The sequence below is a fragment of the Trachypithecus francoisi genome, unplaced genomic scaffold (assembly GCF_009764315.1).
Source record: "Trachypithecus francoisi isolate TF-2019V2 unplaced genomic scaffold, Tfra_2.0 Lachesis_group10, whole genome shotgun sequence".
Classification (NCBI taxonomy): domain Eukaryota; kingdom Metazoa; phylum Chordata; class Mammalia; order Primates; family Cercopithecidae; genus Trachypithecus; species Trachypithecus francoisi.
The window spans coordinates 82500643-82519185 of record NW_022681455.1 but is presented as its reverse complement, the minus strand read 5'-3'; the positions used below and the strand labels follow the sequence as shown (position 1 = coordinate 82519185).

Here is an 18543-nt window from a genome sequence, read left to right as displayed (position 1 = left end):
ACCTCAGCCTCCTGAGTAGCTGGGACCACAGGCGCCCGCCACCTCGCCCGGCTAATTTTTTGTATTTTTAATAGAGACGGGATTTCGCCATGTTAGCCAGGATGGTCTCGATCTCCTGACCTCGTGATCCGCCCGTCTCGGCCTCTCAAAGTGCTGGGATTGCAGGCTTGAGCCACCGCGCCCGGCCATGGCCTCTTTTCTTAATTTTATGTTTTTATTTTTTATTTTTTTGAGACAGAGTCTCACCTTGTCTCCAGGCTGGAGTGCAGTGGTGCTATCTAGGCTCACTGCAACCTCCACCTCCCGGGTTCAAGTGATTCTTCTTCCTCGGCCTCCTGAGTAGCTGAGACTACAGGCATACTCCACCACGCCCAGCTAATTTTTTTGTATTTTTAGTAGAGAGGGGGTTTCACCATATTGGCCAAGATAGGCTCGATCTCCTGACCTCGTGATGTCTCCGCCTCGGCCTCCTGGTCTAAAGCTTTTCTCTTTTTTTTTTGAGACGAGTCTCGCTCTGTCACCCAGGCTGGAGTGCAATGGCGCAATCTCAGCTCGAGCTTTTTTTTTTTTTTTTTGAGATGGAGTTTTGCTCTTGTTCCCTAGGCTGGAGTGCGATGGTGCGATCTTGGCTCACTGCAACCTCCACCTCCCAAGTTCAAGTGATTCTCCTGCCTCAGCCTCCCAAATAGCTGGGATTACAGGCACCTGCCAGCATGCCCGGCTTATTTTTTTGTATTTTTATTAGAGACAGGGTTTCTTTTTTTTTTTTTTTTTTTTTTTTGAGGTGGAGTCTCGCTCTGTCACCCAGGCTGGAGTGCAGTGGCGGATCTCAGCTCATTGCAAGCTCCGCCTCCCGGGTTCACGCCATTCTCCTGCCTCAGCCTCCGGAGTAGCTGGGACTACAGGCGCCCGCCACCGCGCCCGGCTAGTTTTTTGTATTTTTTTAGTAGAGACGGGGTTTCACCGTATTAGCCAGGATGGTCTCGATCTCCTGACCTCGTGATCCACCCGTCTCGGCCTCCCAAAGTGCTGGGATTACAGGCTTGAGCCACCGCGCCCGGCCTTAGAGACAGGGTTTCACTATGTTGGCCAGGCTGGTCTCAAACTCCTGACCTCAGGTGATCTGCCCGCCTTGGCCTCACAAAGTGCTAGGATTACAGGCGTGAGCCACCGTGCCCAGCCTTGGCTCAAGTATTTTTAAATAAAAGTTTTCTTAGACATTACACATTTAATATAGTGTACAGTTAACCCTTGAGTGACCAGGGGTTCAAACTGCACAGGTCCACTTACATGTGAATTTTTTCAAATACAGGTTACACCGAGTCTGCCTATCTCCCTTTGGCCTCCTCCTAAGAAACGTGAAGCAATGAGGGCCTTTATGATGATCCACTTCCACTTGATAGGGAATATATTTTCCTTATGATTTTCTTAACACTTTCTCTAGTTTGAAGAATACAGTATATAATACTTATAACACACAAAGTATGCTTTTGCATGCTATCAGTGAGGCTTCTGGCTGGCAGCAGGTTACTAGTTACGTTTTGGGGTAGTCAAGTTATATGTCAGGAGCTGGACACGGTAGTTTACACCTCTAATCCCAGCAGTTTGGAAGACCAAGGTTGAGCCCAGGAGTCTGAGGCTGCAATGAGCTAGGATGGTGCCACCGCACACCCAGCCTGGGTGACAGTGAGACCCTGTATTTCCTTTTTTCCCTTTGTTCAGCCTCCCCATAGAGACCGTCGAAAATTGCCAATGCTGATTATATTTCAAGTCATCATGGAGTCATTGGCTATGATACTGCCACTGTGCAAAGCTGGCAACATCTCAAAAACAAACTATATGTAGATTTGTGGCTACATGGAGGGGGGCTGGCACCCCTAACCCCTGCATTGTTCAAGGGTCAACTATAATATAAACATAACTTCACTGAGAAACCAAAAAATTTGTGACCTGCTTTATTGTGGTGGTCTGGAAGCAAACCTACAGCATCTGAGATATACCTGTCCGGTCCCCATTCCCATAGAACGTGAATGGACACTAGACATTCACTTAGTATTCCGAGGAAACAAGGTGGGTTTGGCGCCTGAGCTGAGGCCATACTGGCTCCAGAGTGATAGAACATTCTTTCCCAGTATCTCCCAGGAGGCTATTCAACGGTATCCTACCGTGTCTAGGCAATCACTAAGCTCACTGGACTTGATTTCTCCGTTAAAATTGCTCTGGGATCTCACAAGCTCCACATCTGTCTGGGGTTCAACACCCTTTTTGTCCTCCCCTATCCTCTCCAATTCACACAAAGGACACAGGACACAGGCTGGCTTACTATTCACAGAAGTTTACTGACCTCCCCAGTCAGGCAGGCCAACCTTTTCAACCAGGGGAAATGTCCACCTAGCTGCCCTCTGCTGGGTTGCAGCCTGTGTCATGAGGGAGCCCTGGCTAGAATAGGACTTAAACGCAAGGGAAGCTGAGCAGAGGTCTGCACTCAACCCCACTTGATGTTCTTCTCCTCCTCAGTCATGGCCAGCGTGTCGGTGACTAGACCGGTGCCAATAGTCCGGTTGCCATCTCGCAGGGTGAAACGCTGGCCTTTCTCCAAGATCATTGGCTGCCGCAAGATTAGGTTGAACTTCAGGTCCTCCCCTGGCATGGCAAGCTCCTAGAGTAGGAAGAGAAGGATCATGCGTGGCCTCCAGGATGCCTTCATTCCTTAAGTTTTTTTTGGGTACCTCGGAGGTTAAGAGTCATGGGAGAATGCAGCAGGGGAATGGTTCTGCCTGGGGACAGCGTCATCCATCCCAGGCTGTCAGGCAGATGCAAACAGCATATTGAAACAGGAAAACATGAAAGAGACCAGTGATGAGTGTTACTATGGTATGTTCTTGAGAAAAAAATGTCTAGAAGTTGTGAGTTATGAAGGTTTCTTGGTCACAGGACTTCCTGAGCTTTCATATATAGTGAAACTCTCAGAAAGAAGAGACCTTTTCTAGGAAATCTTTCTGTGGGTACATGCTGGCAGAGCTAAGCTTTTAACCTGCTTCAGCTTAGGGCACACTGGATGAGGACTCCCACCCCTAAGTCCATGGGCCATGCCCCTTCTCTAGCAGTGGCAAGCAGCCCCTTTCCACCTAAGGAAATAAAGTCACTTGGGTTGTCACAGTGTATCTTTGGAACTATGAGTGAAGCAAAGGTGATATAAAAAGTGCTCCCTCCACCCTACATTCCTCCCACCCACCGTACCTTCTCTGGGGGTAGGATAACCCGACAGGCCATGTCCCAAGTCAGGGAGAACATGACAGGCATGAAGTGGGACACAAAGGGCTTGTGGCGGCCACCTTCCTCCTTGCTGAGGATGTAAACCTGGAGGAGAGTGAGCAATGAGGGTGAGATGGGCTCGGCTGGAATGCTGGGGACAGCTTGGCTCAGCTCTGCCCACCGTCACCTGGAGCCCTCACCTGGGCCTCCACCTTCTGGTGGGGCTTGATGGAACCCGGCTTGACCATGACCAGGCCCCGCCGCAAGTCCTCCCGCTTCAAGCCTCGAACCAGGGCCCCGAGGTTATCTCCGGCCTCGGCCCTCTCCAGGTTCTTATGGAACATCTCAATGCCTAGGAGGGAAGGGGAAAAGGAGTGGGGAGAAGGAAGGTGAATGTGAGATGGAGGGAAGGCACAAGGGATCTGCTGGGGTAAGGCCACCCTGCAGTCAGGCTTCCCGTACCTGTCACCACAGTGCGGATGTTCTTGCTGTGTCCTAGGAGCTCACACTCGTCTCCCTTCTTTAAAATGCCACGCTCTAGCGTACCTGTCACCACAGTGCCACGGCCTGAGAGGCAATAAGACAGGACATCAGGGATCCCGAGCTAGGCTGCTGCTAGAGAGAGTGCGTGGGAACAGGCAGAGTCCTCACCAGGGACGGAGAACACCCCCTCTACAGGCAGCAGGAAAGGCTTCTCCAGGTCCCGGGTGGGCACTGGGATGTAAGTGTCCACAGCATCCAGCAGCTTCTGCACAGACTTCAGGCCTAATTCAGGGTCCCGACCCTGTTGAGGGGAAGCGACAGGACTCTGAAATCCCAATTCTACTCCCCTCGATTATCAAGAGCCACTTCCCAGACACAAAGCAGAGCTCTGGGTGCCCATCTAGCCCCACCCTCTGCAGCAGCCACCCTGCCTGACCCGGCCTTCACCTCAAGGGCACAGAGAGCAGAGCCTACGATGACTGGGGTCTCCTCCCCTTTATAGCCAAACTCGGTGAGCAGCTCCCGGATCTCCAGCTCCACCAGCTCCACCATCTCAGAGTCCTGGACAGCATCAGCCTTGTTCACATACACCACCACATGCTCCACCCCAATCTGTAGACAGCAGAGAGACAGGGACAGTATCCAGAGGGGCCCAACTCCCCACTCTTCCCCTCTGCACCTTTACCCAGGCTCTGAGTACCTGTCTGGCCAGTAGTAAGTGCTCTCGGGTCTGGGGCATGGGGCCGTCATTGGCTGCTACAACTAGGATGCAGCCGTCAAGGGGTGCAGTGCCTGTGATCATATTCTGGGGAGGAGGAGGAGAGGAAACAGCCAAGTTCAATGAGCTCTTCAGTCCACATCCATCTAGGCAAGTGTAGCAGTTAGAATCTCAGGCCCACCTTTCTCTATTATCTCCTCATCACCCATTCTGAGTGGCCATGGCCACAAACCTGCCATCTCATATTCAAACACTGAATATTTTAATCTCCTCCCCACAAGCCTAACATTTATCCTGACAAGAGGCAGCTTCTGGCCCTGTCTCCAGTGTCGCAGCAACCCTCACCTTAACATAATCTGCATGACCCGGGCAGTCTGTGTGGGCGTAGTGGCGGGCGGCAGTGCTATATTCCACATGGGCCGCATTGATGGTGATACCCCGAGCTCGCTCCTCCGGGGCATTGTCAATCTCCTCGTACTTCTTGAATTTAGCCCCACCTCCCTCGGCTAGAACTAAAGGAGGAAGAGAACACACTTCTCAGCTACAGTTTCAGTGCTAGAGGCAGAGCTTAGACCACGCCCCTGAACCCTCCCACCTAAATACATAACCTCCTCCAATCTCTAACTCTTCTAGCAGAGAGAACTGTGGGTCAGAACGAAATGTTAGGGGGCCTTAAGGGTCTGCCCTGTGACTTCTTTAGGGTACAGCCTCTGCTCGTGGAGCCACAGTAAACACCTCCAGCAGGCACTCTGCTAGCCTTGCCTCCCTGGCTGCAGGTCCCATCAGTAGATAGGGCGCTACTGGACGCCTCAACCCCACTCACTCTTCGTGATGGCTGCAGTGAGCGTGGTCTTGCCGTGGTCCACATGGCCGATGGTACCCACATTCACATGTGGCTTGTCGCGCACGTAAGTCTTCTTGACCTCCACGGCCAGGCCGCGGCACAAGAGAGGCAATGCCGGAGTCTTAAGCGGCCTCAACAGACCCTGCAGCAGGAAGGTCCCGGTGGCGAGACCTGCCGGGACCGAAGCTTGGGAGTCAGGCAGGGCAGGGGTCAGACCGAACCCAGCCACCTCCCACACCCCCAAAGTGTTCCTGGGCCGCCATCGCCCTCCCCGACCCCTCACCGCTGAAGTGGGGCATCGCGCGCAGCAGGGTGGCTGCCGCCATTGTGGTCATACTTGCGACCCGGGAACCGGGGAACGAGGCCCAGGAGCCCGAGCGTGCAACAGAGGAAGGGCGCTTGCCGCAGGAACGCACTTCCGACGGAAGTAAGGACTGGGAGGGCAAGTCCGGGCCCCTCTAGCCGCCAGTGTCTATGGCCGTCTCCGCCGACGTCTGGCGCGCGGTCGAAGACGTCATGGAGGGGGCTGGTGTCTCGGGGGCGGAGAATGATCGAGAGGGTTTCCACCACTCGGGCCTCACGGGCTGAGGGGCAACGTAGTTCTCTCTGGCGGTCGGGTGGGGGGCACTGGGGAGCGTCCCCTAAAGCACCGGCGCCGCGAAGGCTCATGGGCGTACTAGTTGTCAGGGCGACGGGCTGTGGAGGTGCTCAGCATGGGAGTCAGGCGGGCTAGGCCGGACCCGGAGGGAGGGGCTCGGGCTCGGGGAGGCAGCTGCGGCTCCGACTGCTCAGGAACCAACTGGGCCCGGCAGAGAGAGACCCCGAGTCCTCTGGAGTCCGACTCGCTACCCGGGTCTTGCGAGATATCTGGCCCCTTCTGCCGCAGCTGGAGGTAGGGGACCAGGTCCTGGACGCCTTTCGGGGATGGGGTGAAGTGTGACCTCTCTCTCCGCTGAGGCTTTGTTTTCTAATCTGTAAAATGGGAATAGTAGTACCCACTTCATAGGGAGAGCCTGACCTCTGGCCCTGAGAGGAGATTAACTGGGTAGGAGTCAAGGTTGGGCCCTGTGAGGTCAGGCAGCTTGCGGAGACCCTGTACTGCTAAACCTCACAGGGCCAGAGCCCACAAGAGACAGACAGCTTCGCTGCCCACCCCTGTAGCCCCTCAGCAGCCTAAGGAGCAATTCCTTTGGGCATCGCCCCACCCATCTAATTTTGCAGATGAGGAGCCAGATAGGGGAGCCTTTAAGGGCAGCCTGAGTCTGCTTTATTCTGTCTGTGGCCCCAGCACCTAACAGAGTGGAGCATGCAGTGAACGTTGAATGAATGAGTGCAAGGGTAGTCAATGTCCCTTAACTTCAACATCCATCATCTCATGGCAGCTTCCACATGGCACTCCAAAGTGTTAATTGTGGTTGCTTAACCCTGATTTATGTTTCGGAACTCATCAGATCCTGAGACTCAGTGGACAGTGTTTGTTTCAAAGATTCCCTAATTCCTCCCCTGGAGATATGATTCCATGGAGTCTATGCACAGACTGGGAAGCTATGTAACAAACACCCTTCCAAAACTCAGAGGAGGCTGGGCATAGTGGCTCATGCCTATAGTCCCAGCACTTTGGGAGGCTGAGGTGGGAGGATGGTTTGAAGCCAGGAGTTCAAGACCATCCTGGGCAGATTAGGAGACTATCTCTACAAAAAAAAGTTTTTAGGCCGGGCGCGGTGGCTCAAGCCTGTAATCCCAGCACTTTGGGAGGCCGAGACGGGCGGATCACGAGGTCAGGAGATCGAGACCATCCTGACTAACACGGTGAAACCCCGTCTCTACTAAAAAATACAAAAAAACTAGCCGGGCGAGGTGGTGGGCGCCTGTAGTCCCAGCTACTCGGGAGGCTGAGGCAGGAGAATGGCGTGAACCCGGGAGGTGGAGCTTGCAGTGAGCTGAGATCCGGCCACTGCACTCCAGCCTGGGCGACAGAGCGAGACTCCGTCTCAAAAAAAAAAAAAAAAAAAAAAGTTTTTAAATTAGCCAGGCACAGTAGCGTGCACCTGTAGCCCCTCCTACTCAGGAGGCTGAGGCAGAACGATGGCCTGAGCTCAGGAGTTCAAGGCTATGGTGAGGTATGGTCGTGACACTGCACCCCACTCTGAGTGACAGAGAAAAACCCTATCTCTTTTTTTTTTTTTTGAGACAGAGTCTCACTCTGTCGCCCAGGCTGGAGTGCAATGAGGCGATCTTGGCTCACTGCAACCTCCACCTCCCGAGTTGAAGCAATTCTCCCACCTCAGCCTCCTGAGTAGCTGGGACTTCAGGCGTGTGCCACCACGCCCAGCTAATTTTAGTGTTTTTAGTACAGACGGGGTTTCACCACGTTGGCCAGACTGCTCTCGAACTCCTGACCTCAAGTGGTCCACCCATCGTGGCCTCCCAAAGTGCTGGGACTACAGGCGTGAGCCACCACGCCCGGCCAAGAAAAACCCCATCTCTATAAAATTTTTTTGGCTGGGCGTGGTAGCTCACACCTGTAATCCTAGTACTTTAGGAGGCCGAGGTGGGCAGATTGCCTGAGTTCAGGAGGAGTTCGAGAACAGCTTGGGCAACATGGTGAAACCCCGTCTCTACTAAAATACAAAAAATTAGCTGGACTTCGCGGTGTGTGCCTGTAGTCCCAGCTACTTGGGAGGCTAAGGCAGAATAATTGCTTGCACCCGGGAGGCGGAGGTTGCAGTGAGCTGAGATCATGCCATACTGCACTCCACCCTGGGTGACAGCGAGACTGTCTCCAAAAAAAATTTTTTTAATGAAAACTCAGAGAAGTTTGAGAAACTCTGAACTAGAGCTTTATGATGTTCAGGCATTCATATTGTTTCACCATCAGCGCTCCCAGTGCTACCCTGGGTAGTAGGATCTATTATTTCCCCATTTTGCAGATATGAAAACTGATGGTCAGGGTGATTAAGGAATCCAACACCGCTAAACCCCAAAAAGCGTGCACACTGCACTGTAGCATATATATATATATTTTTTCTTTTGAGACAGTGTCTCACTCTTTTGCCCAGCTGGAGTGCAGTGGCACGATCTTGGCTCACTGCAACCTCCATCTGCTGGGTTCAAGTGATTCTCCTGCCTCAGCGCCCCTAGTAGCTGGGATTACAGGCGCTTGCCACCACGCCCAGCTAATTTTTGTATTTTTAGTAGAGAAGGGGTTTCGCCATATTGGCCAGGCTGGTCTTGAACTCCCGAACTCAAGTGATCCGCCCACCTCGGCCTCCCAAAATGCTGGGATTATAGATGTGGGCCGCCATGCCCGGCCAGACTGTATATAATTTAACTAGCATTTTATGCTCAGATAAAGTGAAGAACTTGCTAAGACTTCTCCTGGCCCTCCAATCAATCAGCTCTGCTTAGGAAAGGCTGGTATCGTGTGTAGTATAAACGAGTTTTGTTTTTGTTTTTGTTTTTTTTGGCAGAGCCTTGCTGTGTGTCTCCTAGGCTGGAGCATAGTGGGGCAGTCACAGCTCACTGCAGCTTCAGCCTCCTCAGGCTCAAACCATCCTCTCACCTCAACCTCCCGAGTAGCTGGAATTACAGGCATACACCACCACGCCTGGCTAATTTTTGTGTTTTTTGTAGAGATGGGGTTTCACCACGTTGGCCAGACTGGTCTCCAACACCGGGGCCCAAGCGGCCCGCCCACCTTGGCCTCTCAAAGTACTGGGATTACAGGCATGAGCCACCGTGCCCAGCCTAAAAGGGTTTTCTTTGCTTCTACTCTGTACCTAAGTCACTGCACTCCTAGAAGGAATTTATCCTAAGACACTATTGGCCACTAGCAAGTTGTGAGTCTTTTGGGAGTGGTATTTGAATTAATGGTTTCTGTTTTTGTGGTGATATATATATATATAATTTTTTTTTTTTTTTTTTTTTTTTGAGACGGAGCCTCTATCTGTCGCCCAGGCTGGAGTGCAGTGGTGCGATCTCGACTCACTGCAACCTCCACCTCCCGGGTTCACTCCATTCTCCTGTCGAGTAGCTGGGACTACAGGTGCCTGCCACAATGCCCGGCTCATTTTTTGTGTTTTTGGTAGAGACGGGGTTTCACCAGGTTAGCCAGGATGCTCTCGATCTCCTGATCTCGTGATCTGCCTGCCTGGGCCTCCCAAAGTGCTGGGATTACAGGCGTGAGCCACTGCGCCTGGCCATTGTGGTGCTATATTTATTTTAATGTGTATTAGCTTGAAAAAAAAACTGGCATAAGTAAATAATCATGTTTTAAAAAACAAATCAACTTAAAAGAATACTGTTCGGTAGATAATATTATGGGTGCACTGGGTGCAATGGCTCACACCTATAATCCTGTAGCAGGATGAGCTGCAGACAAAACTCTTCAGACACCTAGTTAAAGAAGGAAGGGGTTTATTCGGCTGTGGGCATCGGCAAGACTCCTGTCTCAAGAGCCGAGCTCCCCGAGTGGGCAATTCCTGTCCCTTTAAAGGGCTCACAACTCTAAGGGGGTGCATGTGAGAGGGTCATGATTGATTGAGCAAGCAGGGGGTACGTGACTGGGGGCTGCATGTACCAGTAATTAGATCGCAACAAAACAAGATAGGGATTTTCACAGTGCATTTCTGTACAGTGTCTGTAATCTATAGATAACATAACCAATTAGGTCAGGGGTCGATCTTTAACTGCTAGACCCAGGATGTGGTGCCAGGCTGTCTGCCTGTGGATTTCATTTCTGCCTTTTAGTTTTTACTTCTTTCTTTGGAGGCAGAAATTGGGCATAAGACAATGTGAGGGGTGGTCTCTTCCCTTAATCCCAGCACTTTGGGAGGTCGAGGTGGGTGGATCACTTGAGGCCAGGAGTTCGAGACCAGCCTGGCCAACATGGTGCAACCCCGTCTCTACTAAAAATACAAAATTAGCTGGGCATGGTGCACGCCTGTAATCTCAGCTACTCAGGAGGCTGAGGCAGGAGAATTGCTTGACCCCAGGAGGTGGAGGTTGCAGTAAGCCAATATCATGCCATCGCACTCAGCCTGGGTGACAGAGCGAGACTCTGTCTCAAAAGTAAAATAAAACAAAAACTATTATGGGTGGTATGAATATATGGCAAATTTTTTGGAAGGTAGTGAACGAATGGCTAGAGTTTGAGAAACACGGTGTTCAGAAAAGAACCCAAAGGGAGAAAATTTTTTCCAGAGCTGTTGACCGTAGCATCCTCTGTATTAGTGAATGGCTCAGTCAGAAGTCTTGATTTACAGATAACAGATTTTACATTGGCTGGGTTAAGCAGAAGAGGGATTTGTTAAGGGTATTAGGCAGCTTACAGAATTGTGGTGCAAGCTGGATAATTCCAAGCCATAGAACTGATCTGACCTGATAAGAAAACTGCTGCTACTGTCACTACCATCAAACGCTATATGCCAGGATTTAGACTCATCTGTAATAGCTACTGCTGGGGGCACTGAAACCACTTCTGCTATTGCTTGAGACCAGGAGTTCGAGACCAGCCTGGGCAAAATAGACCTTTTCTCTACAAACATAAAAATAAAAAAATTAGCCAGATATGGCAGCACATGCTTGTATAATCCCAGTTACTAGGGAGGCTGAGACAGGATGATCACTTGAACCCAGGAATTTGAGGCTGCAGTGAGCAATGATAGCACTACTGCACTCCAGCCTGTGTAACAGTGCCAGACCATGTCTCTAAAACAAAAAGGGCCAGGTGTGGTGGCTCATGCCTGTAATCTCAGAACTTTGGGAGGCCGAGGTGGGCAGATCACGAGGTCAGGAGACAGACCATCATGGCTAACATGGTGAAACCCCATCTCTACTAAAAATACAAAAAATTAGCCGGGGGTGGTGGCACACGCCCATAGTCCCAGCTACTTGGGAGGCTGAAACAGGAGAATCACTTGAACCCAGGAGACAGAGGTTACAGTGAGCCGAGAGCACACCACTGCACTCCAGCCTGGGCGGCAGAGCGAGACTCCGTCTGAAAAATAAAAGGGCCAGACATGGTGCCTGCAATCCCAGCACTTTGAGAGGCCAAGGTGTGTGGATCACGAGGTCAAGTGATTGAGACCATCCTGGCCAACATGGTGAAACATGTCTCTACTAAAAAAATACAAAAATTAGCTGGGCAGGTGGCACTTGCCTGTAGTCCCAGCTACTCGGGAGGCTGAGGAAGGAGACTTGCTCGAACTTAGGAGGTGGAGGTTGCAGTGTGCCAAGGTCGCACTGCTGCACTCCAGCCTACCGACGCAGCAAGACTCCATCTCAAAAAAAAAAAAAAAATCCAAAACAGGACTCTCCACTTCCTCCCACTCTCCTTATACATGTGAACATGGGGCACCGCTGTTCTCCCCTCCCCTCTCCCCACACCTACGCCCCTCCCCAGTTCTGATTCTCCAAATGGAATCCTCAGGGTGACCACGTCTCACTATCTCTGTCAACACTGGTTCAATCGGGATCATCTCTCATCCAGGTTACTGACTCAGGAGCTCTCCAGTGGGTCTCCTGGCTTCTGTTCTGTTTCCCAATGCCTTTCTTCTTCTTTTTTTTTCCCAAGATGAAGTCTTGCTCTGTCACCCAGGCTGGAGTGCAATGGCATGATCTCGGCTCACTGTAACCTCTGCCTCCCGGGTTCAAGCGGTTCTCCTGCCTCAGCCTCCAGAGTAGCTGGGATTGTAGGCACCTGCCACCACGCCTGGGTAATTTTTTCGTATTTTTAGTAGAGATGGAGTTTCACCGTGTTGGCCAGGCTGGTCTCGAACTCCTGACCTTCTGATCCACCCGCCTCAACCTCCCAAAGTGCTAGGATTACTTACAGGCATGAGCCAGTGCACCTGGCCTTCTTCTTTTTTAAAAAAAATTACATGTATTGGGGCCAGGCGGCTCACGCCTGTAATCCCAGCATTTTGGGGGGCCAAGGCAGGCGGATCACGAAGTCAGGGGATCAAGACCATCCTGGCTAACATGGTGAAACCCCGCCTCCACTAAAAAATACAAAAAATTAGCTGGGCATGGGGGCAGGCGCCTGTAGTCCCAGCTACTCAGGAGGCTGAGGCAGGAGAATGGCATGAACCCAGGAGGCGGAGCTTGCAGTGAGCTGAGATCGCATCACTGCACTCCGGCCTGGGTGACAGAGTGAGATTCCGTCTCAAAAAAAAGACCAGGCACGGTGGCTCATGCCTGTAATCCCAGCACTTTGGGAGGCTGAGGCAGGTGGATCACAAGGTCAGGAGTTCAAGACCAATCTGACCAACATGGTGAAACTCTGTCTTACTAAAAATACAAAAAATAGCCGAGTGTGGTGGTGCACACCTGTGGCCCCAGCTACTCGGGAGGCTGAGGGAGAAGAATCGCTTGAACCCAGGAGGCTAAGGTTACAGTGAGCCGAGATTGTGCCACTGCACTCCAACCTGGGCGACAGAGCAAGACTCTAAAAAAAATTAAAAAATGGCCGGGCGCGGTGGCTCAAGCCTGTAATCCCAGCACTTTGGGAGGCTGAGACGGGCGGATCACGAGGTCAGGAGATCAAGACCATCCTGGCGAACATGGTGAAACCCCGTCTCTACTAAAAATACAAAAAACTAGCCGGGCGAGGCGGCGGGCGCCTGTAGTCCCAGCTACTTGGGAGGCTGAGGCAGGAGAATGGCGTAAACCCGGGAGGCGGAGCTTGCAGTGAGCTGAGATCCGGCCACTGCACTCCAGCCTGGGCGACAGAGCGAGACTCCGCCTCAAAAAAAAAAAAAAAAAAAAAAATTAAAAAATGAAAAATACATATATTGGTCGGGCACTGCAACATGCAACCTCTGCCTGCCGGGTTCAAGCAATTCTTCTGCCTCAGCCTCCCAAGTAGCTGGGACTACAGGCGTGCGCCACCATGCCCAACTAATTTTTTGTAGTTTTAGTACAGACAAGGTTTCACCATGCTGGCCAGGCTGGTCTCGAACTCCTGACCTCATGATCCACCCACCTCAGCCTCCCCAAAGTGCTGAGATTACAGGCATGAGCCACCATGTCTGGCGCCCACACACCCCCTTTTTTTTTTTTTTTTTTTGTAGAGATGGGGTCTCCCTATGTTGCCCAGGCTAGTTTCAAATTTCTGGGCTCAAACAAATTTCAAATTTCTGGCTCAAGCAAGCCTCCCACCTTAGCTTCCCAAAATGCTGGGATTTCAGACGTGAACCATTATGCCCAGCCCCCAGTATCTTTCACATCCATTCTCCATGCAGCATCCAGATCAGTTTTTATTTATTTTTTTTGAGAGGGAGTCGCTCTGTCGCCCAGGCTGGAGTGCAGTGGCCGGATCTCAACTCACTGCAAGCTCCGCCTTCCGGGTTTACACCATTCTCCTGCCTCAGCCTCCCAAGTAGCTGGGACTACAAGCGCCCGTCACCACGCCCAGCTAGTTTTTTGTATTTTTTTAGTAGAGACGGGGTTTCACCATGTTAGCCAGGATGGTCTCGATCTCCTGACCTTGTGATCCGCCCGTCTCGGCCTCCCAAAATGGTGGGATTACAGGCTTGAGTCACCGCGCCTGGCCAGATCAGTCTTTAAAATGTGTATCGTCCCAGCACTTTGTGGGGCCAAGGTGGGAAGATAACTTGAGCCCAGGAGTTCCAAGACTAGTGTGGGCAACGTAGTGAGACTCCATCTCTACAAAAAATTTGAAAAATTAGCAGGGCATGGTGGCAAGCACCTGTAGTTCCAGCTCTGTGGAAGGCTGGGGCGGGAGGATCACTTGAGCCCAGGAAGTCCAGGCTGCAATGAGCCGTGATCACACCACTGCATTTCAGCATGGGTGACAGGGCAAGATCCTGTCTTAACAATAATAATAGGCCGGGCGCGGTGGCTCAAGCCTGTAATCCCAGCACTTTGGGAGGCCGAGACGGGCGGATCACGAGGTCAGGAGATCGAGACCATCCTGGCTAACATGGTGAAACCCCGTCTCTACTAAAAAATACAAAAAAACTAGCTGGGCGAGGTGGCGGGCGCCTGTAGTCCCAGCTACTCGGGAGGCTGAGGCAGGAGAATGGCGTAAAACCGGGAGGCGGAGCTTGCAGTGAGCTGAGATCTGGCCACTGCACTCCAGCCTGGGCGACAGAGCGAGACTCCGTCTCAAAAAAAATAAAAATAAAAAAAAAAAAATAATAATATAAATAAAATATTGACCATAAATGAATCCTCCCTAAATGACTCCTCACTGCACTTGGAATAAAATCCAAGTTCCTACTTTAAATGGGCGATTTGTATCTCAATCATGATAGGTGAATTATATCTCAATAAAACTGTTATTAAAAAAATAATAAGGCCAAGTATGGCGGCTTATGCCTGTATGTAATCCCAGCACTTTAGGAGGCCAAGGAGGGTGGATTGCTTGAGCCCGAGAGTTTGAGACTAGCCTGGGCAACATGGCAAGACCCCGTCTCTACAAGAAGTAGAAAAATTAGCTGGGCGTGGTAGTGCACCCCTGGAGTCCCAACTACTTGGAAGGCTAAGGCAGGAGGATCAATTCAGCCTGGGAGTTCAAGGTTGCACTGAGTTGTGCTCAAGCCACTGGACTTTTGCCTGGGTAACAGAAGGAGACCCTGTCTCAAAATAATAATGACAATAAAATTCTCCGTGTGTCCCACAAGGCCTGTATAATCTGGCCCCTCTGTCCACCTCTTTGAACCCATATAGTACAACTTTCATTTCCTTCACTCCCCTGGCCACACTGGGCCTTCATTTTTGTTTTTGTTTTGAGACAGAGTCTCCCTCTGTCGCCCAGGCTGGAGTGCAGTGGCACAATCTCAGCTCACTGCAACCTCCACCTCCCGGGTTCAAGCGATTCTCCTGCCTTAGCCTCCAGAGTAGCTGGGATTACAGATGACTGCTACCACACCCTGCTACTTTTTGTATTTTTAGTAGAGACGGGGTTTCACCATGTTGGCCAGGCTGGTCTCAAACTCCTGGCTTCAGGTGATCTGCCCACCTTGGCCTCTGAAGGTAGCTTACAGGTGTGAGACACCATGCCTGGCCCACACTGGCCCCCCTTTCATTTTGCAAACATTCCATGATTGTTTCTTTTTTTATTGTTGAGACAGAGTCTCACTCCATCACACAGGCTGGAGTGCAATGGGGTGATCTCGGCTTACTGCAACCTCCGCCTCCTAGGTTCAGGCAACACTCATGCCTCAGCTTCCCAAGTAGCTGGGATTACAGGCAAGTGCCACCATACCTGGCTAATTTTGTATTTTAAAGACAGGGGGTTTCACCATGTTGGCCAGGCTGGTCTTGAACTCCTGGCCTCAAGTGATCTGCCCGTCTCTGCCTCCCAAATTGCTGGGAGTATAGGCGTGAGCCACTGCACCCGGCCCCCATGATTGTTTCTACCTTGATTTTCTTCATAGCATCTATATGCCCAAAATTATCTTTCTAGTTTGCTTGTTTTCTTCCCATCTCACCAGCTCATGGCAGTAAGAACTTACTTTTTTTTTTTTTTTTTTTTGAGACAGAGTCTGGCTCTGTCACCCAGGCTGGAGTACAGTGGCGCGATCTCGGCTCACTGCAAGCTCCGCCTCCCGGATTCATGGCATTCTCCTGCCTCAGCCTCCCAAGTAGCTGGGACTACAGGCGCCTGCCACCATGCCCGGCTAATTTTTCTATTTTTAGTAGAAACGGGGTTTCACCGTGTTAGCCAGGATGATCTCGATCTCCTGACCTTGTGATCCGCCCGCCTCGGCCTCCCAAAGTGCTGGGATTACAGGCATGAGCCACCGCGCCCGGCCAAGAACTTACTTTTATTTATTTATTTATTTATTTTATTTTTTATTTTTTATTTTTGAGACAGAATCTTGCTCTGTTGCCCAGGCTGGAGTGCAGTGGTGTGATCTCGGCTCACTGCAAGCTCTGCCTCCCAGGTTCACGCCATTCTCTTGCCTCAACCTCCCGAATAACTGGGACTTCAGGAGCCCACCACCATGCCCGGCTAATTTTTTTGTGTATGTTTTTAGTAGAGACGGGGTTTCTACTAAAACCCCAGGATGTTATTCTACTACAATAATCAGGATGTTCTTGATCTCCTGACCTCGTGATCTGCCTGCCTCGGCCTTCCAATGTGCTGGGATTACAGGCGTGAGCCGCTGCGCCCAGCTGGCATTGTTCTTAAGAGTATAAAAGGACGGGTGCGGTGGCTCACACCTGTAATCCCAGCACTTTAGGAGACCAAGGTGGGTGAATCACAAGGTCAGGAGTTCAAGACCAGCCTGGACAACATGGTGAAACCCTGTCTGTACTAAAAATAAATTAAAAAAAAAAAGCTGGGGGTGATGGTGGGCGCCTGTAATCCCAACTACTTGGGAGGCTGGGGCAGGAGAATCACTTGAACCCGGAGGCGGAGATTGCAGTGAGCCCAGATCACGCCACTGTACTCCAGTCCAGGCAACAGTGTGAGACTCTGTCTCAAAAACAAAACAAAACAAAACAAAAAAACACAATGCCTAATGCTTAAGTGAATCAGTATTTGTTGGAGGAATTATTTATTGAATCATTTCAGTTGAGCATTTGCTTGGGCTTAGTAAGTTTCCTGAGGTGTTCAATGGAAAGCAAATTTTGTATTCATGTTCATTTTTATAAATAAAGATGAGTCGCTGTACCTTCTTGGCCCTCAGCTTTATTATCTACAAATTGGGGTGGAGGTTAAATCATACGATGGGCCGGGCGCGGTGGCTCAAGCCTGTAATCCCAGCACTTTGGGAGGCCGAGACGGGTGGATCACGAGGTCAGGAGATCGAGACCATCCTGGCTAACACGGTGAAACCCCGTCTCTACCAAAAATACAAAAACTAGCTGGGCGAGGTGGCGGGCGCCTGTAGTCCCAGCTACTCGGGAGGCTGAGGCAGGAGAATGGCGTAAACCCGGGAGGCGGAGCTTGCAGTGAGCTGAGATCCGGCCACTGCACTCCAGTCCGGGAGACAGAGCGAGACTCCGCCTCAAAAAAAAAAAAAAAAAAAAAAAAAATCATACGATGATCTCTAAGATTTCTTGTAGCTCTAAAACTTCTAAGAGGAGGATGGGGTCTGGTGCAATGGAAATGAGTACTGTGCTAGTTAGGAACTTAGTGGCACATTAAGGACTAGGTCCCATCACACTGTCCTTGGTGCCACTGAATAAATCCTTCCTCAGTGGAAACTCAAAGGCATCCTTCACTCTTCACTCTTCCCAAGAGCCTGGGAAGTCTCTCTGGTTAAATCCCTTGGCACCAACCCCATTACATCACCATAGCCAGGCCAGCATCAGCCCTCTTGTGGACCACTGCACCAACTTCTGCTCTGCCCCCTGCCTCCCCAGGTCCCTGCATGCCAACCCTGAGTGTGCTTCCAAACCCAGGGCTCCCGTCACACCCATGTCACTCTGATGCGATGGGAGACATCACAACTGGAAGCACTTGGTGAATGTCACACAAAAGCTACTAAGTAAAAGGTATTTGAGGCTGGGCATGGTGGCTTACACCTGTACTCCCATCGCTTTGGGAGGCCAAGGTGGGCGGATCACTTGAGATCAGGAGTTCGAGATCAGCCTGGCCAACATGGTGAAACCTCGTCTGTACTAAAAATACAAAAATTAGTTGGACGTGGTGGTGCACACCTGTAATCCCAGCTACTTGGGAGGCTAAGGCAGGAGAATTGCTTGAACCTGGGAGGTGGAGGTTGCAGTGAGCCGAGATTGTACTACTGCACTCCAGCCTGGGTGACAGAGTGAGACTCCGTCTCAAAAAAACAAAAAGGTAGTTGAGAGGTGGCCTAGGTGGACCACCCATGCATGGCTTCCCAGAGGAGGCCACACTGTCCCCCATCAGGTTCAGAAGTTCAGAAGAATGGCTCATAATGGGGAGGGGGGGGTGAAGAGGCAAAAAATAATATAAATGTATTTATTACCACCGAACTGTACACTTAAAAATGGTAAAGATGTAAATTACACATGTATATTTTACTTAAATAAAAACAATGACTCATAGAACGCAGGAAAGCACGACACTTGGGATTACAGCTTTACAAAGAATACAAAGCAGGGCCAGCCAATGAAGAGACACACCGGGAGAGCGGGCCACCAAGCTCCCGTGCCCTCTCCCCTGTGGAAGCAGGGCATGTCACCTCCCAGCACATCAATGCATTTGCTGACCAGAACACCCACTGAGTTTGTGTCCGGAGTTCTTATTAGTAAATCACTAGCCATGTGATTGGTCTTATCC

At 51.0% G+C, this 18543-nt stretch overlaps 1 protein-coding gene across 2 annotated transcripts; it reads right to left on the bottom strand.

Annotated features, from left to right (window-relative positions):
- Positions 1 to 1942: 1942 nt before the first annotated feature.
- TUFM (Tu translation elongation factor, mitochondrial) lies at positions 1943 to 6393 on the bottom strand. 2 transcript variants are annotated; one of them, XM_033217951.1, is made up of 10 exons: positions 5584 to 6393; positions 5280 to 5471; positions 4802 to 4968; positions 4439 to 4543; positions 4186 to 4350; positions 3907 to 4039; positions 3718 to 3822; positions 3456 to 3607; positions 3241 to 3360; positions 1943 to 2659 (listed from the first exon to the last, which is right to left on the bottom strand). In XM_033217951.1, exons 1-10 carry the CDS (start codon positions 5633 to 5635, stop codon positions 2486 to 2488), a joined length of 1365 nt encoding a protein of 454 aa, XP_033073842.1. In that variant the 5' UTR covers positions 5636 to 6393; the 3' UTR covers positions 1943 to 2485. The 2 variants fall into 2 exon arrangements, with proteins under 2 accessions (XP_033073842.1, XP_033073843.1); XM_033217952.1 differs by having other exon boundaries at positions 2316 to 2659; positions 3802 to 3822.
- Between the last annotated feature and the right edge of the window lie 12150 nt (positions 6394 to 18543).

Bases quoted from the DNA above. Each gene is read 5' to 3' on its own strand.
- TUFM (XM_033217951.1), bottom strand. From the start codon at position 5,635: ATGACCACAATGGCGGCAGCCACCCTGCTGCGCGCGATGCCCCACTTC. The intron at 4,040-4,185 runs GTGAAGGCCGGG...TCCCCTCAACAG, and splicing joins CTGCTCTCTGTGCCCTTGAG to GGTCGGGACCCTGAATTAGG. The intron at 3,361-3,455 runs GTGAGGGCTCCA...ACTCTCCTCCAG, and splicing joins ACCAGAAGGTGGAGGCCCAG to GTTTACATCCTCAGCAAGGA.